The following is a 26820-nucleotide window of genomic DNA, read 5'->3' on the forward strand; positions in this document are numbered from 1 at the left end:
TACACAACTCTATTTGTCAAACCCACTGCGGGAAACAGCATCCTCCATGCCAACAGCAACCACCCGTCACCTATCATCAATAACATACCATTTGGAGAATACCTCAGAATCAAAAGAAACTGTACGTTAGAATCTGAATTTACTAAACATGTAAAAGAGGCAGGACAGAAATTCAAAATAAGGGGCTACAAAAAACAACGGCTAAAAAAGGCCCACAACAAAAATTCCTACAGACCGAGACCAGACCTACTTCTCAACAAAGCAATCAATCAGGAATCTAAATCCATTCAGCCAAGATTTATAACAAATTATAGCAGCAAAGCCTCCTTTTTAAGAAAAATTCTCTCACGCCACTGGGATATTCTCAAAGCCGATGAAGACTTAACAGACCATTTAACTGACAAACCAAACTTAACATTTACGAGAGCACCCAACTTGAAGAACATTCTTTGTCCGTCTCATTTCCAACAAAACAAAGAACCAGGTCTACATCAACTATGGAATAAAGAAGAACTCAAAGGCAACTTCAAATGTGCGTCCTGCAACATATGTCAATTCTCCTGTGATAACAAAAAAATAATTAAATTACCAAATGGCAAAAACCACCTCATCCGCGACTTCATCAACTGCAATTCCAAATTCATAGTGTATGGTATAACCTGGCCTTGCCAGAAACTCTATATCGGAAGCACGATCAGGAAATGAAAATTAGAATAACTGAACACATTCGTGTGGTGAGAATTCGAGATATGACCTCACCTCTGGCATACCATTTTTTCAACATCCACCCACAAGAACCGATTGAATCAATCAAATTCTTTGGAATCGAAAAAGTCAACAAACCCCCAAGAGGGGGGAACTGGGAATGCCTACTACACCATCAAGAGGCAAAATGGATCTGCCTCATGGACTGCTGCCATTCAGGACTCAACTCGGACAATTAGATGATCCATTTTTTGTAACTTATTATTTAACCCCAATACCAATAACATACTCAGCGTGCAATCTTCCCATGCCTAATAATTATCTCACACCTTTACTTCATAAGGAATTTCCGACTTTACAATTCCTACCCATCACACCCATCATAATTTCTAAAGCAATCAGTATTTACCATATCTTTCTGTCTTCCCCACTTGAAAACCAAATGAAGTCCAAGTCATCTCACAGTATACTTTTGAAGAAATCGCTTCGGAAAGTTCAAGATTATATTTCAAAATATAACACAATAAATATAAAAACTTTTCCCAATCCAAAATGGCGACCACTGCGTTTTCTATGCACATATAACCACTTGGCAACAGGGGTCAGAACAATACACCTAATCGCCCTCGCAGCCACAACAATAATGGACGCAGACAAGCCACCAAGTTAACTCAAGGCAACAAATAAAGCCACAACTATCAAAGCGCATGAAGACAGTTAATGTTTGTTACTGGTTAATAATGTTAATTTAATAAGTACTGCAAACGAGAGAATGGCAATGTATACTAAGAGGGGGGGAACCAATTGTTATGTCATGTACTATCATAAAATGCCAATGAAAACATTTTAAAATAACCACTTGACAGCCCGTACGCCATAATGGCATGCCCTCGCGTCATCACGCCCTCGCGTCATCACGCTTAATAAACAAGCCATTCACGTAATCATAATGGCGATCCCCGATACTAACAAGTGCTCGGTTATCACGCCGCGATCGAATTGGACTAACTATATCAATCCGCTCACAAAGGTAAGCCGTTACACTTACATATGCATTCTCTGGTCAGCTGTATTTGGTGTAGAAACGTACTGGCTCTGCTATCCTGTTCTGAATATAATTCTCTTGCCGTACGCTCTGTTTTTTCACTATTAGGAGCCAAAATCTGCATCTTGTAATACGCAAGTGACTAGAACCTTAGAGGAACTCGTGCCCTTAGTAACGCAAATCCGACGTTACGTTATAGGTAAGAGTGACCCACGCATGGGCCACTGATTCTCAATGGGTGCACGTACACATGGCACCAAATGTTTACTCTACTCACTACTAAATCCACAATGATACTCCAACTTTTAGACTAAGCATGTCACTGCAATATTAGCTTAATTCACAGGTACCGAAGCGATACTGCCTCTTGGCAACACTTGCTTTACAATGTCCTTATCACTGAACACATCCTTTTAATGCACAAGCATTCCTTCTATTATTGGATCAGCCTCCATACAGCCTTATTCAAAATAATAAAACATTTCTAGCTTTTCTCCTGACTTTCCAAACAAAAGCATGTCAAGATTTGTCTATCAAGAAACTGCCACTCTAACAATACTTACTATCGTACCCCGCCTTATTCGACCTTTTCTCCCTAATTTCTATAGTTCTACCAAACGAACAACCCTCCTGAGGAACCAATACTAAAGTATTGGAGAAACACGTGTTGAGGTAAAATGTACATGGGGGAATTATGTGCACGAAGCAGCCCATCATGAAATACTAATCACGGCCTCCTAGGGCATACATACCAGCCAAGAACCGCAACTGTGGAAACCACGGAACCACACTTTCAGGACCTCAAGAATCAAAAAGAAAGAAAAAGTCCCTATGGTGCAAGCAACGCTAAGGGAAGTCAATTCAAAGGAAAATATAACTAATTAAGTGGAAATCAACTCAAAGTAAAAATACTACTAATTAAGAGGTAAAAACCTACCACAAGTCATCATTAAGGACCTCAAGGATCCTAATAATGCCCTTACAGAGCAAATACCACTAAAGGCAACCTAATTTTCAAACTTTGCCTTGAGCCTTACTCCATTACTCCTTTCTGTGAAATCAACATTATGGTCTATGATTAAGTCTTATTTTGCATTATTATTTGAGTTCTTTTTTGATTGGATAACCAATAAATACTTCAATCGACAAACCCGCTTGCTTCTGTTTGTTATTTATACTTTTTTGATAAATTCTAGTCTGTTGGCGCAATTTAGGTAATATACTTTTCTCTACCTCAGTCACCTACTTGGGTATTATCCTCTCAAAGGAGGGGGTACAGATGGACCCAGGAAAGATCAAGGACATACAACTATGGCCAGAACCCAAGAACACTAAGGACATTCAGAGGTTTTTAGGTCTAGCGAACTTCTACCGAAGGTTCATCTCTGGATTCTTGGAAATAGTGCTTCCCATTACTTCACTCCTTAAGAAAAGGGTCAGATTCTAATGGGACACAGAAGCCAGCGCTGCCTTTCAGAGATTAAAAGAACTGTTTGTGACAGCTCCCATTCTGGTTCAGCCAGATCAAGCACTCCCGTTTATTGTGGAAGCAGATGCATAGGGAGATGCCATCGGAGCAGCCCTTCTCCAAAAGGTAGCAGGCTGATTCGAACATCCCGTGGCATACTACTCTCGCACATTGACACCCAGCGAGAAGAATTATGCAGTAATAGAAAGAGAATTACTAGCCATCAAACAGGCCTGTGAAGAATGGCGCCATCTTTTGCAAGGAGCTACCTTCCTATTTTTAGTGAGAACAGACCATCATAACCTCCGGGTTCTCAGTCAAGTGGCGTGCAAGAATTCCAGGCATGCCCGCTGGGCGTACTTCTTTGCCCAATTTGATTTCGAGATAACCTACATTCCGGGTAAGGAGAATACCCTAGCGGACGCTCTATCACGCAGTCTGGGGGAAAAGTACAAATCATTATCCAGGACAAGAAAAGGTACTGGCAGGAAAGCAAGTCATGGGGACTGTTAACACCTTCTTACAGCAGTGTTACGCTCACCTGGTATCCACGGGGGTGCCACACGATACTGGATGGAGGACTAAGCGCTATCCCGGACCCCTCTCTGCTTGGTTATGTGCCAGACGTTGGGTAGCGCCTATAACAGGAGAATGGAGGGTTAAGATTCTGGTTCTGTGATGAGTGGACTCCCACCTCCCTCTGGTTGAAATCCCCTCCCTTGGGGTTATTGCTCACCTTAGGTTTTTGTGCATTGAACTCTCCGTCCTGCGTCTCTGTGCAGGGGCGCGTTGTTGGTGCTGGCGTTCCGTGGACCTCGTTGCTTCTCTGGCTTGTGTGCCCTTATGTCAGGTCCAGACCGGCTGTGACTCCGACTCTGCTTGCTGTCTTCCAGGCGAGTTATAATGTCTTTTCCGTCTTTATTCTGTCTCTTTCTTTCCCTCCGTTTTCTCTGTCTTCTCAGCATCTTGCTCCACTACGCTGTTCACTAACAATGTCTCTTTTTGTTTTCACAGGGATGTCTGCGATCTCGGAGTTGCTGCGCCGATGGCGAAGACCACAGTGAGTTATTGATGTGTGGAGCGCTGCGCTGTTTATTGGTGTTAATTGCTAACCTGTGTTCTCTTCCCTTCTTTGTTCAGTTTGCGATGATGTTCCGGAGTGATGAGCAATCGAAGCGCTGCTTGCCCAGGTAAGTGCTTTGTTAATGCTGGCCTTGTTCCTTCTCCCTTGCAGGTTGCGGTGAAACTCGGAGATGTGTGAGGTAAGAGAAGCACAGGGTGCTGCCAGGACTCGCTGCTTGCCCAGGTAAGAATTGTTATTAATGCTGTCCTTGTTTCTTTACCTTTGCAGGTTGCGGCGAACTCCGGAGATGGGCGAAGTAAGCAAAGCGCAGGATGGATTCAAGACCGGTTACTTCACAGGTAAGTGTTCTTGCTTGCTAATGATGTTCTTGTTCTTCCAGGTTATTAATGGAATCCAGATCTAGGGGCTTCAGGATCGGGCTGTCGGAGAAGCAGATGAGCAGGAGCTGGACATGGTGAGCGTTACGCTGCAGGAGTGCAGAATAACGCGAAGCGTGTTCTGTTTTTTGGGTGTGGTTTAAATAGCCCAGGTAAAGTAGTTCCAGGCCAAGTAGTTCCAGGCCCAGCCACACCCAAAACGCTAGACCGCATGGCTTGGTTCTAAAGAACTGAGCTGTGTAATAGGCCTCCATGTTGGATTAAGGTCCAAAACTGGTATTGCTTTATTCCTGATAATGGGCCTGTCGCCAAAGGCGCCAGGACTGACTCCATGTATGTTTCTGATGGAGTTTAAAGGCCCTTGAGGCCAGTGTGAATGGCTTTGGCCCCACTGCTGCCAGGGGGCTGTTATACCTGAGGGGTCAGGGGCATGGATCGTGACAAGCAGGTTCAGATGACCTCAGTGCTGTCTCAGATCCCACATCTTCCAGGACATCCTCTGGTTGAAAGAAAAAAGATGCTCTATTTCCACAAAGAGGCCCTGTATCTACCGACAAAGGAACTACAGACACTGGCGATGTCTTGGTGCCATGACATTCCCACCGCCGGGCATAAGGGCCTACTCGCTACTGTGGAACTTGTATCAAGACATTTCTGGTGCCCGTCTTGTCACAAGGATATCAAGGCATACGTAACCACCTGTCCAGTGTATGCACACAGCAAAGGTTCTACCGCCAGACCAACAGGCTTATTGCAACAAGACAAGACTACCTCTGGGCCTTGGCAGCACATATCCATGGACTTTAACCTGGGCCTGCCACCCTCCAATAACAAGACTGGCATAATGGTAACCATAGACTCATTCAGCAAGATGGCACACTTTTCACTTTTGAAGAGCCTTCCCACGGCCCCAGAGACAGCAGACACCTTCTTGAAGGACATAGTTCGACTTCATGGAATAACCCTTACCGTCGTCTCAGATAGAGGCACACAGTTTACCTCTCTTTTCTGGTCTACACTTTGTAAACATCTAGACATCCACTGAGACTTATCCTCAGGGTACCATCCACAAAGCAATGGACAAACCAAATGCCTTAATGCCACCCTCAAACAGTACTTAAGGTGTTTTTGCAACCAGAAACAGGACGATTGGGCAGACCTATTCTCCCTAGTGGAATTCACTTATAATAACAACAGGCATTCAGCCCTTGGGAGGAGCCCTTTCTTTTTCAAGTATGGATTTAACCCCAGACACACACCCGAGAGGCAGGTTTTGCCCCTTCCAAGATACCCTCAGTAGATCAACTGTTAGAGACCATCAAGAGTACTCACAAAGATGGTATCCAGAACTTGGAGATCAGCAAGGACACCAACAAAAAGATTGCTGACCAGAAGAGAAGACCAAACCCTCCGTGGGAAAGAGGCACCAAGGTGTGGTTATCCACAAGGTTTCTCCCCAGATGGATTCATGTGGGCAAGTTTTCTACTCGATTCATAGCACCATTTCTCATAGAATCCTGGATCAATCCAGTTACCTTCCACCTACAGTTACCACCAAGATTAAGAAGGATACATCCGGTGTTCCACACATCTCTCCTTAACGAATATCTTCCGGATCCTTGCGCTTGGGAGCTTAAAAAGACAGACCCTTCCAGAGAACAAAGAACCAGAGGAGTACGAGGTCTCCAAACTCGTGGATTCAAAATACAGAAAGGGGACTCTACAGTACCTTGTACATTGGAAAGGATATACTGCTGCTGAAAAAACCTGGGAGCCTGTACGGAACATTCATGCACCCCAGATGGTGCAAAGATTTCACAGACTACACCCCGGCAAACCAGGGGGTACCCCGATAAAACAGGGTTATACTGTCACGTTCCGCCCATGGCGGCTCTGGAAGCGTTGGTGCCTCCATTGATGTGCCATTACATGGATCTCCATAATGCTGCAGCGGTCTAGCTTATTTTCCAAGATGGCCACCACCATTATATACATGTCCCCAGAGCGTCATTCGAGGTGTTGCAACCGTTCCTACCGCTGGTAAGCACGCGCGTAGTCTCACTCCTCTGCGCTTTCCTCCTGTTTGAGCTAATCTTTGTTTGCCTTGGAATCTCGCTCCAGTTTCCGACTTGGCTTCTCGACCGCTTGCAGTCCGTTTCCTGCTTTGCCTCTCCAAAGCCAGCTACCACGCCCTCTGCGTGTCTCGGCTCCGGCAGGGCTTCTGTCATCTTTCTCATGCTGCTCCTCTATTGGGTTCTCCTCTGTCCTCACTCACTTTGGGTACCTGCTTCCTCCACTACGCACAGGTCTTTGTCTGCAGGGTTTTACTTGTGTAACAGCAAGCACACCGTGGGAATTGGAAGGAAACCTCTCTTACTCCTTCCCTGTTACTCTGGACTGGATACAGTGCCAGGAGCTGGAATCATTCCCCGGAAGGCAGATTTACTCAGTCTACTGTACAAACTATCCCGAGAACTGCAGAGATTCACATCAGGATTTTTTCACCCGAAAGGCTTTTTCCCTGTTTTGGGGTCGGCTCCCCGGGGTTCCCCTTTGCCTAAGGTGTCTATCATCTAGACAAGGTAGCCTCCGGGGGAGCCCGCTCTTATCTCTTCGACAAGAAAGGAAAGAAGAACCAAAGGCCCCTGATAAGTAGAACTAATAAGAAGACAGAGTCTTCATACAGCTCATCCGAAGAGCCAGGTGAGGTGGACCTTCAGGAAGGATCTCCCGTTTATGACAGTAGCGAACAACCTGTAATGTCTAACACCACAAATGCCACCTGTAGCAGCTCCCAAACCACAATGTGTGATAGTGTGATGCTTCAAGTACTAGCACCACGTGTATAACGGTCATTATGCAACAGGAGCAGATCACATAGAACATTATCAAGTGAAAAGACATTTCCCTTGCACAGTGACAGACAAATACAGCAAACATGCCAATACAAATATGATGCACACCATGGTTTCTGACTAGATAAGGTGGAAGACCTTCGCCATCCCGGGCACTCAAATAGTTGGTACTCTGACATGAGTGCCATGGGACGACGAACGACTAATGGGAGTTGCTACAAATGTTCCTTACTACCGCACACATCTGGAGCGTCCAAGGATTTAGTAGAATCACAATGTCTCATCCATCTTGCACTATGTAGGTTGAAGGGCACCTTCCAGGTACGCAGCATGAAACTAAAACTCCTGGATCCAGACAGTCGCAAATGCAAGGCAGGATCAACAGATCCAAAGTGCTTCACGGAACCCTTCCTAGCCATGGAAGGAACAAGTTTCATGGAAAACAAGTGGCGAGAAACATCTTTCATGTGCAAAGCAGAGGAACTCTGTGGTCATTCCGAAGAAACATTAGCTTTTGCAGAGAAAACATGTGAACAAACATGGACAGAACACATCACACAGCCGACATGGGTCACTGCCATCGAAAAACCAGTGAAAGTACAGCAAGAGGAAAATTATTAACTTTGTTTCTATGGTGAAGGGGATGTCTCTGTGGGGTCCAACCAACACTGTAACAGGACTGTGATCATTCCAGATCTCAGAAAAGGAACTGCAGCGCTGATGGACTACTACTGGGTTTGTGGTAAAAAAGCGTACTTGCACCTCCCGCCATCATGGAGGGGCTATTGCTCGCTTGCAACGCTACATTCAGCCCTGTTGGTAGTACCCGAGTAGCACCTAAAGGGGGAACCATTGCCTGACGATGGACAAGCAACGGCTGAGTCAACAGAAGCCATGCCTACTGCATCACCCCTGAGCTTTCGCATCCTCCCAGAGAAAGAGCACCATGGCCGTCTGTTCAGGAAAAAACGATCCTCCAACTATCTGTCCCAAGATTCCTCTGACCTGCTCGCATAAATACCTACGAATACAAACTTTTCAGCTCTGCAGATACATTTTACGCATCTCTTGTGCCCAGCATCCAAGCCAGAGCAAACGCCAAATGGCTTCAACTTAGGCCGTTGGGAGCTGATCCAGTTGGCAAATGACACTGAAGAAGGGTTTAACATCATCAAGGTGGAAAGGAGAGCAATTCGGCTAATGACGATGCAAAATTGCTATGTTCTTGACCTCCTCACTGCTATGGAGGGCGGAGTTTACAAAAAGATCAGGAGTTCATGTTGCAAGTTCGTAAATTCTACAGATGCTGAAAATGGGACACGTAATAGCGGCAGTACATGAACTTGGAGTGAAAATGAAAAAGGAAGCAGGAATACAAGAGGACAGCTGAGTAAACATGGCATTCAGCTGGGTACCGTCATGGTTGCAACAACTATGAAGATGCTGATCCCTATCATCGTGTTCCTTTTGATGATTTTTTGCGTGTACCAGCTGGGTCTCTGTTGCTGTGCAAAGGCAGTACCTAATAGTGCAATGATCATGGTGACAATTGGGAATAGTAATAGTAAAAAGATACCTCATGATACACAGGAAGTGTAAATACAGACAGGAGATGGTCCCAAATATCGTATGGGTGCTATATACCATGGTCATGGGAATGAGGTGGACACTTTATATCACATGACTATTGCACCCCCACCAGACCCCGAGAATTATAAGGAAGTGTGGGTAAATTTGGCAGGTGATAGGGGATGCATATACATGACCTGTACCCCTGAACAAAATGCACAGTTCGGGGAAAGTTTGAGGAGCGTGTGTAGAGCATGTATGCCCATAAATGGCAGACCAGCATGGGAGGAAGCTGAGAGGTGGGCAAATGAACAAAGAAATGGAGGGGGGAATTTGTTACTGTAGGAGTAACGAAAGGGGGAAATGTTGGGATGGAAATTATCCTATCCCACCCCCTAGGCATGGCCGAATTAGGCAAACTCCATACGAAGACAAGGGGGGGGACAGGCCCCACTTCCAGGGTCCGTATAAAGGCCTGATAGCGCATAGAAGTAGGTGAATAGCACTAGCCATACTATGGATGGATATTTCCCATCTGTGAAAGGTACAGTGAGCAAAAAGCGTGTGCTGCAAACTCTGATCTCAGAACAGGATATCATGCCATGTTCTTTCTGGAGAGGAGCGCCTGCTACCTTTTTTGAAATATTTACAAGGAACTTGGGGTTGGTCACCCTGAGTTACCTGGGGGCAACCAGACGTGGACTCCCTGCTCACTGTGCTCAAAGAGACACAGCTTCACCTCATTGATGAGGCCCAACAAGGCTGAAACACGTGTATGGAGTTGCTGTAGGTACTCTTATTCAGAGAGGAATTGCCATAGCATTTCGGTGCTGGACTGCCCATGTGGGCGGGACAAAGACTGATATGCAAATGGATATTTCCCATGCCAGGTTATCATGCCATGTTCTTTCTGGAGAGGAGCGCCTGCTACCTTTTTTGAAATAGCACTAGCCATGCACCTGTCCCGCGATTCCATTTTGTATTACGCCCAGAACAGACACACGCGGGGCTGCGGCACTTGCATCCCGAGTTCACACAGAGGTGCCAAGCCATCAGCACACCAGGCCAGCTGTGCACAAGCCCTCTTCCCACGGAAGTGCATTTCCCTTCTCTCCCTCCATTGTTGTGAATATCTAATATCAAATTCAGGAATGCACCCGGCACATAGCATGAGACAGTACCAGGCCCTGCGATGCACCCATCCATCTCAACTAAACTGCCACTGGGCCTCCAACCCCCACCCAGCCAGGCCAGAGCCAGCCGCCCTCCACCGACCCGACTCCCAGGCCTCAACCTCCCCAAGGTGCCCACCACAGATCTACAAACTCGCACGACTGTATATCTTCCCAATAGCAACACACGCTTCCTGTAACAGGAGGTACCAGGAAGGATAAATCAGAGATTAATCCCCCCGGGGGGAGACGTTGGGTGCAGGAACTGCATTATTAATGAAGCCCTGAATGTGGGGGTCAACGTAACTGTATTTTATCCTCCTTTCTCTCTGGCACCCCTTTCATATGATGTTCAGGTGCCTGCCATGATGAATGAATAACTAGGTTCCTGTTGTTTAGCTTAGATTAGATAGAGTGTTTCCAATGTTCGCCCTGACCTTCACTGCAAGGATAAGCACAGCTGACCCACGTACACCAAGATTGACTGGGAAGAGGCAGCCAATTAGCGCCTGGCATCCCCTATGGAGCAGGCCTCGGTATATGTCCGCACCAACCAGCTATGTGAATTTCTACTGTATGTGATTACGTCACTGATGATGCGTTTAGCCTTTTTAGTGTGCTGCCCGTGTAATTTTTAGCAGAGCACTCTCGGGCAGCAGAGTTGACAATTATATTATATAAAACGTTGTTATCCTTGCAAAACTATCCCTTTGCATTATTCCCTAGCGGGTTGTATTTACTTTGGAGTCTGCATTCAGAGGTCTATGCCTTCCCTAGTGCTACTGGAGGAGGTCCCAGCGTAGCCCCAGCCCTCACAGCAACAGAGAAGGCAGTGGCAGAAAGGCCTACACTAACGACGAACTGCAATAGAAGAAACATAAGACGGACTTGAACGACTGCCAGACTGTTAAAAAGATCTACCCCAGAGAGAGAGCCACACAGCGATGCAGCCATCAACCGCAGTACTCTGAATCAAGCAGAGAAAGACGCATAGCCAGACCACTAGCAAAGACTGAAGTGCGCTTAGACCGGTACGGCGTGGATGACACAGTGAAGCCACCATCAGGAATTGCGATACGCCACTGCAAGGAGCGAGAAAGTCGCGCATGGAAGCCGCTCCTGTACATAACAGACCCAAGGACTTGGCCTTGTCACACCAATCAGAGGATGGGGAGTGGGCTGGATCGTTGGACATTTCTGGCAATCAGGAGGCCATAGTGATTCTCTAGAATGATGGATATATTCCGGCAGAGCAAAGGACACCGTGGTGCACACAAATGGAGCAACAGAAAAGGAGGGCGCCGGAATCTGCCCCAACATTTTTCCCAGCCCTTTTCATGGCGGACATGCATTTGCAGGCACCACTAAAGTGCAATGTATGTAATAACAATACAGTCCACTATGATCTTCATTACACCGCCTAAATGGTCCAGGCTGCGAAACAAGGATTTAGTATGCTTAGCTTAGCATGTGTGCAATGGGATTCCTGGCCTGCATGAGCGCTGGTTTGTACTGCCTTTTTTCTCTGCTAGCTGGATTCCTATATGGTGTAAGTAGATGCCACCTCAGGGAGTGGCCATTGTCACCTATTTGGGATTAGTCTTATCTCATCTGGGGATGTGTGTGATGACTTTGTTCATGCTTACGTGGCTTAAATAAAGCTTGTGGGTGGATCCAGAATAGTAGACATTGACATTCAGCATGATTTTGCAGGCATCGCACCGCATCTAGACATTGATTGGATGCAAAGATCTAATGCACGCTTACAGGTTTTCAGTGGCAAATGGTGATCTGAGAGTAACACGAATGCAATAAACTGCATTGCATAACTCAGGGCTGGATCAATGAATGGGCTCGCTATTTCTGCCTTTACATAGACCTCATGGAGCATGCAGATGTCTTGAGCAGCAGATGGCAAGATCACATCGAGGACTTGTTCTAAGCAGAGCCAGCCTTGGGGGGGACCGGGCGACCACCCGGGGCGCCATTTCCACCCAGGTCGCCTTTACCACCCTCTCCCCCGCCACACCAGGTCGAGGGAGTCTTTTAAGGGCTCCCCTGAGCTGGCGTTGTGAGAAAAGGTGTGGCAGGCGCTCTTTTGTTATTAAATGCGCCCACGGCGGTGGGGGGCATTTAATAACAATAGGGTGCTGATGCCGAGCATCAGCACCCTATTCACATGATGATTACCTCCCTACTCCGAAGCAGGAGCCAGGAGGTTTTCATTGGAATAGGGAGCTTGTGCATTAGCATGCATGAGCATCCTATTCCAGTGATTAACCCCCTGCGAGGCACCGGAGCAGGGAGGGAAAAAACAAATGTGGTGCTCCTGCCCCCCCCCCACCACTCTCCCCCTGTCGACAAGGGGCGCGCCGGGAGTGGGGGTGCCAATTCTCCCAGGGCGCTGCTGCCTCCAAGGCCGGCCTTGGTTCCAAGTCCTGTAAACCTGAGGCCTGCTATATCTAAACTATGATCCCACCGTTCTCATTAAAATACTGGTGGCAAAGAACTATGGGTAGGCCACTAGCTTCACTTGCAAAGGTATGGAATGTGAACACATGGTTCTCACAGACCACCCGTTCACTGTGCCAGCATTTGCACCATAACGTGGGAGAAATTCCATCTCAAACGTGCCTCGTCCTCTGCCATGTCACAGAATGGCACTCTCCTCCTTTTAACGCTTTCTCTTTACCTCCTCCACATGAACGACGCGCCAGCACGATACCCACTGGGTCAGCAATGCTGGAGGAAACCCAAAGCAGGATGTGGTTGGGTTTTTATCATTTGCTCAAGTTCAGGATTGGAGCAAAGTAAATGCTGACAGGCAAGTTTCTGAGCAAAGTAATCACTTTTTGTGACCATTGTGTTTCGCCTTCCTTCCTGGGCCGTTTCCTGCGCGAGCATGAGATGTACTTGCATGAGTAGTTCTCGCTTGCATCGCTCATTCTCTCGCTTTGCATAGGCCCTATCTTGCAGTCCCGAGTGGGCATCTGCCGGCCTTTTCTGCTCATCTTATTTTGGGAGTGCCATTTATGGCTGGCACACTTGCATCTTCTAACCGCTTGGGCATCCTTCATTTGCGTGGTTAAATGTTTTTGAATCAGACGAAGTGAGGGGTAGAAAGTGATGCGGATAGCTGTTAAAGACCATTACGTCATTATTGGCCTCCTCTTAGCCAATCATAATGTTCGGATTGTTGTCAACTTCTGCTAGGACTGCATTCCAGGCATTCTGACTCTAGAAGCAGCTAAGGAACATCTCTTTCCATTCAAGAAACAGCAATGCAATTTCCCAGCAAGACTTCTTTCAACAAGGCACTCCAACCTGATTTAACTCAACAAAATGAAACCTAAAACTTGGGACAATGTTTTCAGTTTCCCAACGAAAAAAGCTCACGTTGCCATTGCAACTAAAGCAAACTCGTGCAAAAACAGTTGCAGGTCAGCACAGTTTACAACTAAACTGCTTGCCTTATAAAGACAGCTTAGTTATTTACATATTCCAAAACGAAACCACATTTAATTTAGTAGTAGGTTTTATGCACTTTACACATTCAACTAACATGTTTTTCTTTCCCACCATAACTTAAAAACGTGTATTGCCACTAGCACTATGCGCTAGTAGACGCATGGGCAGCAGAAGGGTCATTATCGCATGGGATAATGACCCGCCCCCAGGTCATGGCCTCGGCTTCGCCTCAGGCCATAACTTGGCAGTGGGTTCTTATCCTGTAATAATGCCCCCTCCCTCGGTCTATACGGCTACAACAGACCAAGCCCGCACGTCCATTTCCTGCCTTCATTGACACACAAACCTCACTTAACTCTTAGCTTTATTCCTACTTTCCAAACTGTATTATTTTCCGGTTTCTGCGCCAGGGCTTTATAGTTTAATTTACTTTTTGGTGCTCAGGCGGATAAAAGACTGTGTCATAAGTGCCTGGAATATTAATGACTTTTCCCCAGCCCTAGTACATCTTTCAGGACCTTTGATTTTACAGGAAGTGTCCCAGGAGGTCTATTAAAATGCAAATTTCACAGAACAATATATTCTTATTCTTCAAATGTTACTGTTCCCTGCTCTCATAGATACCAAATAAGCTCACACTCCCCCGTGCTTTCTCCCAACGCCTTTCATGTTTCTGAGGACTTTTATTTTTAATTCGGTAGTTCCATTAGCGATTCCGGTACTCGGATTGGGTGGTGAACTATTTTCGCTTTTAACTGCTTTTTTCATGGGGGAGATGGACAATGTGATTGGGTAGTTTGAGATCTATGAAGCAGGACATTCACCCGCAAGTGATTGGCTCAACGTGCCAAAATAATAACCCAAACCAATCCAAGTTACGCGACAGGCACAGTGATGGACTAGAAGGGCATATTTGCCATGGAGGCAGTCTATCCAGTAAAGGCACCCAGGGGCGATTCACACGGAACTAGGGGGCACAAGCAGCAGTAGGTTTGGAGGGAGGCGGGCAGCGCGCGCAAGCCCTTACCTTGACGTAGGAATGCGCCACTTTTGACAAGGAGAGGGCCTCTGCAGCGGTGCTCTGAAGTGTTAGGTTGCGGATGTGATCAGTAGCGGACATGCTCATGTAGTCATAGCAACCATCGGCCACATACGCTGTGAACAAAGGAGAGAAAGATCGAGAATCAGTATGAGGCATTCCCAGAACGAAAGCATGGGTCGTGGTGTCACTTCAGCACTGAACAAGGAAGTAGTGACACAACAGGCAGTTCTCAACAGCATATCATTTGTCATTTTACTAAAAGGCTCGAGAAAGAAAACCAGAAACAAGTGCGCCAAGCTTTCGCAGATCCTGGTATCTTGAGAGAGTGACCAGCAGTGGAGAAGGGGCAGGAGCCGAACGTGGCACGTGCCAAAGCATGTAGCACCTGCCAGTGGCACGTGGCACTTGTAGTAGTGTCATGCAGCAGCACGTGCCATGTTCATCTCCTAGCCCTCCTGCAGCAGTGCTTAGGGTAGGACTGCTCCAGCTCTCTCTGCTCCACGGCAGGGTGATACAGCTGCAGAGATTAGCCATATGGCACTGACCTCTCAGTCGCTTCCTTAGCCCACTGACCTGCGGGAGCTCTGGCCAAGCACTCGAGTCCAGAGCTCTGTAGGAGCGATCATGAGGTGGCATCAGGTAGGTTCTGCACTGTTGTTTCCAAAGCGAATACAAGTAAATCCAATACCCATCCAGTATTCGTTAGTTTAGAAAAGTGATAAATATTTACATAAAATAAAAACGGTCACAAATAGGTATTCCCAAAAGGCGATTAAAAAGTTTCTTAACACTACCTCCTAAAAAGCCACGACTTTACACAGAGTCAACTGGATTTCTTGATCCCAGGCTACACTTTGGGGGAAGGCAGGTGTAGACTGGTGACTCCAGCAATGTGGGAACTCACGTGGAGGAGTACCTTGACAATACGGATTCCAGTCGCCTTCCGTTACTGGATGGACCTTCTGCTGTTGTTTTTTTTCTGAATCCTTCGGGGGCGGGGGGCTCAATTTACCGATTTTGTTTCTGGTGTCGTCATCATGGTTGGTGGGTAAACATGAAGTAAGCACACATGCCGGCATGACGCCTCCTTTGGCAACAGCGAGTCTCTGTTTGCAGCAGCCACTCCAGGTCGTGGAGTTGCAGAAGCAGGATATTGTTTTTTTTTAAACAGGTGGCTTTGCTGAAACTTGACGCAGCAGCACTGAAGGGTTCTGACCCGCAGGGAACCAAGAAGGTGACAGTTGTGAAGTGCACCCAAGAAGGTACCTGATGGCCATGCGTCTGCACGCATGACGATGTGGTAACTGGGAGCGATGGGGGTGTCTAGAGTGGATGCACCAAGCACACAATCCTACTGGTGCTCTTGGCTGGGCTTTAGGGTGCTACCGTGGGTGCTCTCATCAGACCAAGTCGCCATCCCTTGGTACTCAAGAACGCTTGGGTGAGATGGGGGATTAGCTGGTTCTGACAAGCTGGGTAGCATCTGACATATACGGTTGCATCTGACATCTCAGCAGAGGCTCCACAGAGGGGCCTCTGTTGCATGCTCTCAGCTTACTAGTCAGTGAATCATTAAGATTGAATGCACCAGGTCATCGCTCTTGGTAGCAAACTTCCCCTCTTGTGGCACACCTACTTCTTCAGTCAAAGTAGAAGCAGAAGCAGATTGCAGGCAACGGGGGGCTCGCTGAGGCTATCCCCACAGTGAAGGAGGCCAGCATTACAGAAAAAGCTCCACACTGCCAAGCTGCTGATCTGGGGGCCTTGTGGCTCTCCAGTGAAGTCCAAAGTACCAGGGAGGGGGGTCACAGCCCCATCACAACCATATGATTTTGAAGGCAATAGTCTGCATGCCTTTCACACTTGGCAGGCACCCACATAAGACTTTCTTGGCCTGAAGCGATGTGTGGATTTGGAAATGGAAGATAAGACAAAGTACTCCTTATAGGATCATATCCCCCAACCCCTGCGCCTGGGGGAAAGGGGCCATATCATCACTGTCTTATGAATTCTTTGTGGACAGCATGGTCTGGCTGTGCCACTACCTGAAATGTCAGTGGGGTGGGTAGTGAACATCACCTGCATGCCCAGCTTTAGGCCGTACCCAAAACACTCGTATTAGTGCCACCAACCAGCCAGTTCACATACAGCCAGTACCCATCACAAAGGTCACCATCTCGGGCACAGGCGGATCAGAACCCAAAGGGCAACGGCGGGAATATGGTAAATAAGGACAGGAAATACAATCTAAAAACAACAGCGAAGTAGCAAGCTAGACTGGGCTGTCAAGCAAACCCAAATGATGCCAGCAACTAGAATATGCGGTCTGTATATTGATAAAGAGAACACAACATGTCTGTAATAAAAAACAAAGCATGAGGAGTTCGGCAATAAATAAATAATAAAACTGTAAGGGACAGCTAATTTGGCAAAGGCCTTTTCGCACACTCCATTTTATTCTAATTGGGCACATGTAGCAACACTCCCCTGGTGTAACATACAGAAGAAACCTGCATCTACTTCCATTATTCTAAGTTTTGTCCAAGACTTACAGCAATCCATTCCACACACAGCGCAGGGGAGAGGTGGCCAGGTGGCACTGATCGCAGGCGCATGCATGTACCAGTGCACATGAGTAGTCTACCCATGCATAGAGGCACAACAGTTTAGGCTGGGAGGATAGCTCAGAGGGCAACTAGTTAGTAGTAAGACAACGCATACTACTATCACAGGTTCGAACGCCGGGCTCGCGCTTAGAAACTGGTCCCCGGTATTAAGCGCGTTACTAAAGAATAATTATGCTAAATCCTCAGGAAAGACAAATGGTGACATGTACAGCTATGTCCAAAGATGACATCTTGAGGGTGAAAGCGTCAGTGCCCCAAGCGAAAGACCCGGTTTCCCACAATCTAAAAAGTGAAATCGCACGATCACGATTGCTAAAACACATTCAGGTGGCATCATGGGACGCAGTCATAAGAGAGAAAGTTGGGGCAGAAATGTGTGGGTGCGAAGGAACTTGTTAGGAGGAAATGCGTCGCAAAGTGGGACCCAAACTGACATTGCATTACAGTGGGATGTCCGATGTTGCTAAAGGAACGGGTTGGAAGCTGAGAATTAGCAAAGAGCTAATGGAAAAGAAATCTAACTTCAAAATCATTCATGCCCGTCCCCCACGCGAAAATAAGGGCACCCCTAAAGTACCTGGCAAAGAAATAGGTTTGCAGGACACCAGCTCTGGCGGGAACATGATCCAGCAGGTTATGTCAGGTATCTATAGCACAAGAGAACGAGAATCCACATCATATCTGCCTTGTGACGGCTTTGCTCTTCCTGCACCTGCCTGTGATTTGCAGTGTCTACACGTCTTGAGATGGATTTGCCTTTCTGCACCTGCCTCTTATCAGAAGAGTTTTTATTGAGTGTATCCATCTTGTCCCTTGTACTTGCTGAGCAGTGACAGGGGATTAGAGATGAGCCGCCATCAGTCACCGGTCAGCTGCCGCACTGGAGACAGGAAGCGCTCCGTCGTCTGTCCAACTCCATTGAGTGATAACCCAAGGAAAGCGGATGGGTGTGTGATGGAAACTCAGACACGCACTGCCTTATGATTCAGTTCAGTTCATAAAGGCTTTATTCGACACAATAGTCTTTAGCACACACCAGATAATACACAATAGACAATTCTTCAGGCCTTACTGGTGCTACTTTAGCAGGACTGCCCTTTGGGATATTGGGGGTGGATCTCACTTCTGGCGATGGAGCCCTGAGTTCACTGATAATAAATATCTATTGGCATACTGGTATTGCACAGGCAGATGTTTTCGTGCAAATTGTATCTAATATTATTGTTGAATGGGCTGTGGATAATGAGAATGGGTGAATATTAGTAGCCGGAGATCTGAATGCTGACTGTATGTTCGACTACTCTGCTTGGGATCTCTCCACGTTGGTTGGGGACCTAAGGGGAGCATCTCGGAAAAAACAAATAGGAAAACTTTGGTATGTGGGGTTGGGATCTGCGGGCCTCTCACCTTTGGTGGGATCTGAGAAAAACTGCACTGGGTTAACTGCCTGGCATACCTGGCGGCATGGTGAGAGCTCCTCTGTGCTGGACTACATTTTTTTTGATGACTACCGGTTGAAAAGATGTGTCTCGTATTCGGTCTCTACTAATAACTGGAGCGATCATGCCATTCTAACTGCACATTTTGATATCACTGTAACCAGTAGGAAATATATACCACAATCCTATGCATCAGCTAGCCCTTCTGGATATGCCATCAGATGGTCCCCTATAAATATTGATGTCCTAAATCAAAAACTTTGGGCTTCACTCCATAATACTACTTTGGAGTCGAAAATAAATAATTTTAATGCACCTGAGATTATGTCCCTTGTGGGTGTTGCGGTGAAGGATATTGCTCAACAACAAAATAGAACACTGCCTAGCCATAGACATACCCATTGTTATGATCCAGAATTGGCAATTGCAAAGACGGGTATGAGAAAGGAGATTCAGAGTATTAAGAACGCAAACTCTAGTGAGCGGACCCAGAATAACAGCATTAGAGTGTGTAAACAAAAATACAGAAATTCCTGTAAATTTATTTAAAAAAAACGTCTCTTACAACAAGATGCTGAATTGATGATGGGGATACTTACTCTAGTGAATGTGGGTGCATTTTGGTCAACTGTGAACGGTCAAGACTCCAATCATGCTATTTCACTTTTGAACCTGATCACTGAACAAGAATGGCTGGAGTTCTATGGTAATCGATTTGGGGCGAAGCCTACTCCTTGGGAGGAGGACTTGGTATATGGCTCAGCCAACCGCTCTTGGGATAAATGAGACCCCATCCTTGAGATCTCTACAGTTACAGAGCTAATTGCAAAGTGTAAAAGGTCTCGTGCCCTGGGGCCACATGGCCTCACAAATAACACATTTAAGGCTGACCCTAATCTTTAGGGTAATCTCCTTCATTATAGGTTTAAAGATATTCTGACAACTGAGATTTGCCCTCTCTCATGGAGTACGGCTAATGTCATCCCAATCTTCAAGTTCGGTAGCAGATCTGATCCGAAGAATTATCGACCAATCTCCCTGATCGAAGCAGATTATAAAATCTTTTCTGCCCTACTGCTATCGCACTTGGAGGAATGGGAAAAGTGCTACCATCCACTTTCAAGAAAGGAGATAAAAAGGACCCAGCGCATTATAGACCAATCGCGTTGCTTGATGTAATGGGGAAAGTGTTTGGTTCGATGCTTCTTGACCGATTTAAGATCTGGGCCTCTAATTCCCCCTGTGACGATCCCTTCCAAACAGGATTTAAGAAAAACATGGGCACGGCTGCCAATAAATTGATATTGAACGTGCTGAAAAACAAAGTATTGGAAGGGGGTGCAAGAATCTTTGTCGCTTTTATCGACCTCACTCAGGCCTTTGACCGTATAGACAGGTCGAGTCTCTGGTCAAAATTGGAAGCCTGGGATTGTCCAGCTGCCCTATTGAACCCAATCAAGGCGCTGTATACCGACACCAATATGCACATCTGTCTGGATCAAAATGGACTTTTGTCATCTCCAATTGCAACAGCACGAGGTGTGAAACAGGGGTGCCCTTTGGCGCCGGCTCTCTTCCTGGCATTTATTGGTGACATTAACAAAGAAGACACAGAAATACGATCATATCCACCAAAACTCTGCAAAACTTCAATAACGAGGCTTCTGTACGCGGACGACCTTGTCCTACTGGACCACACGCCAATAGGACTACAACATCAATTGACAAATCTACAAAGCTACATGCAAAAAAACAACAAACTGGAAATCAATGTAAAAAAAACGAAATTCCTGACATTCAAGGCTTCTTCTAGAAAAAAAGAAAAACCACGATTAAACCTGGAAGGAACGCTGATCGAAAGAGTTTTTGACTTCAAATATCTAGGAGTCACATTAGACTCCTCAAAACAGAATAAAGCGATGCAAGCAGCTTTAACGATGAAAGTCAACAAAATGGCAGCCCAAGCCACGGCCATAGGTACAAAATTCGGTAGATATTCACTAATTCCAGTACGAGAATTCTACAAGAAAAAGGTGATGCCAACACTAACATATGTAGGAGATGCAATGATTAACCTACCTACTAACATCTGGTCAAAACTGGAGGCAAAATTTTGGAGAAAAGTGCTGACGTTACCGAATTCCACCTCAGGGGCTTCGATCCGCCTAGAGCTTAGTTTACCATCTCTTAAAAGTAGTACAGTGGTACAATCAACACTAATGCTATACAGGAAATGTCGGATGGCGGAGCCTCCGTCAAATTACAATCTTGTAAATCAGGAAATAGAACGCAACACCAGCAAATGGCTCATAAACTTTGTTGGAGCAGATACAGGCTGATGAAAAAACATTAATCAATAATCAGAAGAAAATACTCACAAAAATAAGAGCTCGACTGGATATCGACCCTGTAAACAGCAGGAAAGAACAAACTGACCTGCCTCCAAACACCAAAAAGGTCAACGAGCTCCAAGAATACATCAAGAAATTTCCATCTAGGAAGGGGAGAGATATGTTGCTACGTGCCCGCCTTAACTTGTTGCCGACGAATGAGATCTTGGCCATTAGAGGCAAGACTGAAACAAATGTTTGCCGCTTCTGCATGACACAAGAAAAAGAATCAATTTGTCACTTACTTCTAAAATGTGCTGCAAACCAACATTTAAGAGAACGATATTTAAGACCCATCTTCTCGGATTTTATCATGTCGGACGAACAAATATGTTGGTGTCGTTTGATTGGAGGAGACAAAACGAAATGGCAAATAGCTACATACAAGATATTGGAACAGTAAATTTGCAGAGGATATAGCCGAAAACGAGGGCACATTTTAAGAGAGACATTTTAAGAGAGACAAGATCTTTTATGAAAAGTCCACGACAAATTGCACACTTTGTAAATACAAATAAATAAAAAAAATAAAAAAAAAGAATTATGGGTTTAAAGATAGTCTGACAACTGAGATTTGCCCTCTCTCAAGGAGTACGGCTAATGTCATCCCAATCTTCAAGTTCGGTAGCAGATCTGATCCGAAGAATTATCGACCAATCTCCCTGATCGAAGCATATTATAAAATCTTTTCTGCCCTACTGCTATCGCACTTGGAGGAATGGGAAAAGTGCTACCATCCACTTAGCATGTTCCAGAACGGTTTCCGCAAGGGACACTCCCCTAATATCAATGGTATTGGTGTAAAATGTATCCAGGATACCGCATGGAGGAGGGAGAAGGGCTGTACTTTTATGGCCTCGGTCGACCTATCGGCAGCATTTGATTGTGTGAACCGCGGCACACTGTGGGGAAAATTAGCTCTTTGGGGTCTACCAAGGGGATTACTGAGACTAGTTGAGGGTGTCTATAAGAATTCCGGCTTACAGGTTCGGCTTAGTCAGAAAGGTGACTTGTCAGCTAGAATCCAAACGCATTGTGGGGTGCGACAAGGTTAATCAATACTTGTCCGATGTGGCATAGTGTTTGCTTAAGGAGGGGTTGCTGGCTCCAAGATTAGGCCATAGTAAAATCGTATGGTTGGGATCTCCTACTTCCTGATGTTTGATTCTACAAGGGTGGGTTTGCAACGCCTCTTGGATTCCTTTTCGCTATATGCTCAAGATAAGAGCTTGGTTATTAACCCAAGTAAAACGAAAATCTTGGCATTTACGAAGGCCCCACGGAAGAACGTACACCCATCTTGGAAGCTGGTGGGGAGCAGGGTCGGTGGTCATTTACTTGGATTATCATGTTGGTGCACATAAGTTAAATGTTAAGGGAGCGAAAACTCAGCTGGAGATCCTATCTCATAAAGCTAAACTCTTGGAAAATCAAATATTGAAAATAGACCGCAAATATGGCAGATTTTCAATAAAACCGGCTCTTATGTTTTTCGAAGGAAAGATTGTTCTCAAACTGATTTATGGTCTTGAATTGTGTTCTACCTAATTTGAACCAAATAGAAGGTCGAATTTGGAGACGGATCCTCGGACTCCCTAACAGGGTCCCACTCACTGCTATTCGCTATGAGTTGGGTTACACCTCTTTATGGGCTCGAGTAGAGTGGAGGATGCTCTCTTTATACACTAAAATTAAGGTGCCGACTTGAAAAAAACCTATACGAACTGGTTGGGAATAATATAAACTCTTCTGGGTTCCTATTGAAATTCACTAGCTACTGTGATAATATTCTGCAAAATATAGATTCCAACGTAGAAACCTTAATTAACAACCCGATGTTAACTAAAAAAGGCTGTTAGACAATGATTGGATTTCTACATTGGAAACTTACCATTCATATACCTCTATGAATCATTTAGCACATGAGCATAAAAAACGAGGCTCCTTCTCCAAAATGTGTACTCTTTTTCCAAATCGACATCATTGCGGGCTGCTTTTAAGGTTACGCTGGAATATTCTTCCAACTAAGGATATCTTAATTAAAAGAAACCAAATTGCCATGGAGGCAGGTAGAAGTAGGTTCTGTCATACTGAAATTGAATCGGCTAAACACCTCATCTTGTATTGTGTACAGCTAAAAGACCTGAGGAACTCTTGTTTGGGTACTTTGAAGGAACATTATTTGTGCTACTTCATGGACATATTCTGGCAATGTTGTCTAAATATCCAAAATACACGAGAGGGCTTGTCTTTCTCATGCTTTCTTAAGGGACTTAAGCTATCCTGATTGAGATACCTATGGGGAATTTACACTAAGCTGTTTACCCATTCTGTCTTCTGTCTTCTGTTTGCCTCAGGTGTTAATGATAATTTGCTTTCTTTCAGCTAGGTGGCATTAAGTTTTGTTGTATTGACAGACAATTAAGTATTTTCTTTATGATGTCTATAAGAACATTTTTAACTCCTATTAATTTTGATAACTGTTGATACATTTCTGATGTTGTGTTTTGTTTTTCTGTTTATTTTATGTACTTCTATGTAAATATTTTTGAAAATATGCTTTAAATGCTTTTTATCAGTTAAAATATTTTGTAAAGGTTTCAATAAACCGAATACAAATAAAAATGAAATACAAATGAGCAAAAATTACAATTGAAATCACTCAGAACCATGCAATTCATCAATCTGGGTATAAATATGAGTAAAATACAATAACAAAAAGCATAATAAGAGGAGAAAGAAAGCTATCAATTAGTATCAAGTAAAAGTCCAATCATGAAGCTCCTATGGCAGCAGGCCCGATAGATTAACTTTGCCACCAAGAAAACATTGTCCAAATATGTGGTCACCTTGCATAAAATGTTACGGTTTATTGAGAAGCCACCCTAAACACAGGGTTTTACTTCCTTCCCCACTCAAGTTGTGACTCAACAAACTGTTTAACAGATTCTTTTCTTCAGCTCTACTTCAGACGCATATCATGCCCTGTGGATCCCTCCCCCTGAGCTACTAATGAGCCAAAAACCAGGCTAGTGTACCGAAACTATATTGGTATTTATTTAAATTAAAAGTAATAGAAATTATACATAAATGTCAAACACTACTTTATCCGTGGCACCACACAATCAACTTCTCTCAGCATAACTAAATCACAAAAGTGAGCTGAAAGAACACAATCACAATTCTTCCTGCGTTGTAAATTTCACTTCAAGAAATAAACTGATCAATAACGAATGCAATTATCATGTAGTGTTGTGCGATTTTGATTTTCCTCCGGGCTTAAAAGGCTAGCATTAGGATTTCAAGATTGGTACAAATACATACGCAATTATGATTTCGCCCACACTTTTGGTTTAAAATAAACACAGGGTGCTTTAGCGGTTTGTTTTTCAGACCCCCCTACTTTGCTCTGTGTTGGGGAAGTTGGATAGAAAAATTGGAATGATTTGGGGAATTTTGGTTTTCAGACCCCCCCCCCCCCCATTGAAAGGCCTGTGTTGGGGAAGATGGATAAAAAGGTGGGCCCGATTTAAGAACAAAGACACCCTTCTTCCTTAAAGAAGTAGGGGTCAGCAGGACAACAAGGATTACCCAATTAATTTATAGGCCATAGTTTTCAGCACACACTGGGGAGTGAGCTTTGTTAATTTTGAATTTTAACAAAATTCACCCGTATTGTTATGCCAAATGGGGAATGAATTAAAATATATTTAGTTAAATAGGCTAAGGATCTACACAGTTTAGCCCCCCCTGCCCACTATAAAGGGAAAGGATTTTAGGAAAGCAGACTCCCCCACCTTTTGGTTTCCCAGGGCACAGTTCTACTTACATAGACAGCCTCTGTTTAAAGTTCAGGAAAGCCAGCTGCATCTCAGGACACTCTGTAAAGATAGGGCAGGGGCCTGGTAACTCCACTCTCAAAGATGGCCCCCCGCTCTCCACCATCGGACCCAGTCAGCTTTGAGGCCTTCCGAGAAATGGACAGCTCCACCCAGATGCACTCTCAGCAATCTACTCTGGTGTTTCCTTAGAGCCGTCAGATGGTAAGTTTCAGCAGCCCTCGTTGTCTCCCTGTCTGTGTCTGTGTCCCTCCTCCTAGTGCACTACCCCTTATATAGCAGTGATGACACCAGCAATTTTAAAATCTTGGGGAAGTAACCTGCAATAATTCCTGCAACTAGGATTGGATAGTTACCCTTCTCTCTCCTCCTAAACCCAGAATCCAACTCAGGATTGTTTAGGGGTCTGGAGTAACATATGGCAATTCCCATTTGTAATCGCCATTTGTTGCTCTTTCACATTTCTGGCAAAAACTAGTTATGTATCACAACTTCATTATTTTACTAGTGACTGCCATAATATACATATTGTCCGATTCAGCGAATCATGGGGAATTAGATAAGCCGACCACCAGGTCTGTACCATGTAGCACAGCCACGTGGCACCTTTCTACCATTTCCATAAAAAGCAGAACCGTTATGAATATGTAAGTTATTAGCCATATATCTAATTATATTCTCCATCCGCTCACCAACTCTCTTTTTTTTTATCAGTCCCTTTGTGTTGGAAACTTGCTCTTTGAAGTTGTTGCCCCCATTCTCACACATATTAGTCATGCTCCAGCCAAGGGGAACTTCTCCTGCAGTCAATGGCTTCAGAAGCAGCAGGTCTGGAGAACCCTGAATTTCGACACCTTTAGCAGGACACTTTATTGCAGTTGGTAATTAGATTGGAGTTGTAACATCCTGACTGAGAGTTGGAGATTTCCTTGTGAAATTTGCCCACAACTAGCAAAAGGGTTGTCGTTGGTTGATACATGTCCATAAAAACAAAGTGGTTTTTCAAATGTCACTGAAGTTTTGTATATGAAACATAATCTACATTTCTTTTTGTCAACCAGCACATCATGTCTTTTCCCTGACATTTCTCTGTTAGCAGTGATACATTTTCTCATTTAAACTGCTTTTATTTGCACACATCTGTGCAAGCCGTTTTTGTGTCACTGTTTGAAAATCCTGTTTTGCATGTTAAAGGGATCTTTGATTCCTCCTTCCTTTCTAATAAAAATGCTGCTTTTCCTTTTGTAATGACAGGTAGGCCTCTTTTACACATGGCTCTTCAATTTTACTTGAACGAAAACCCAGGTTAAGCCGTTTTTGGTTCTGTGTTTAAAACCCTGCTTTTCATGTCAAAGGGACTTCTGTTTGGGGCTTTTGAATTCACCCTACAAACAATAATGCTTCCGCTGCTCTAAGAATCCCTGCCTTCTTCAACACCGGAACTTCATCCGCAGGTCCTTAAGTAAATGACAGAAAATCATAAAATGCATGATAGTTTCCACATCGTTGCCACAAGGCGGACAGACATCACTATTTGTAGCCTTCGAGCTGCTGGTAAATTTAGCACCCTTCAGAGTCTCCGTCCTAAATTCCATATAAAGTGGTTGTGCATAATCCGGAAAAATAACAGCGCTATTTAGTCTAGGTGAGTCAGCAATAATTCCAATCCATTCTGACTCCGATTCAGTTCTTCATAATAGCATTTATAGCCTATGTAAACGCTCCCAGTTTGGGCAGTTA

The 26820-nt window shown here is 45.0% G+C and overlaps 1 protein-coding gene across 5 annotated transcripts in view; it reads right to left on the bottom strand.

Annotated features, from left to right (window-relative positions):
- The window catches only part of FCSK (fucose kinase), a 1510689-nt gene that overhangs the window by 710226 nt on the left and 773643 nt on the right, over nt 1-26820 (bottom strand). For all 5 annotated transcript variants that reach the window (XM_069654984.1, XM_069654992.1, XM_069654977.1 and 2 more), the window contains one exon: nt 14771-14898. In XM_069654984.1, the coding sequence (XP_069511085.1) occupies nt 14771-14898 (128 nt within the window). The remainder of the gene's footprint in view (nt 1-14770; nt 14899-26820) is intronic.

This window comes from Ambystoma mexicanum, chromosome 1p (assembly GCF_040938575.1).
Source record: "Ambystoma mexicanum isolate Mex_15411 chromosome 1p, UKY_AmexF1_1, whole genome shotgun sequence".
In the NCBI taxonomy this organism is placed as follows: Eukaryota; Metazoa; Chordata; class Amphibia; order Caudata; family Ambystomatidae; genus Ambystoma; species Ambystoma mexicanum.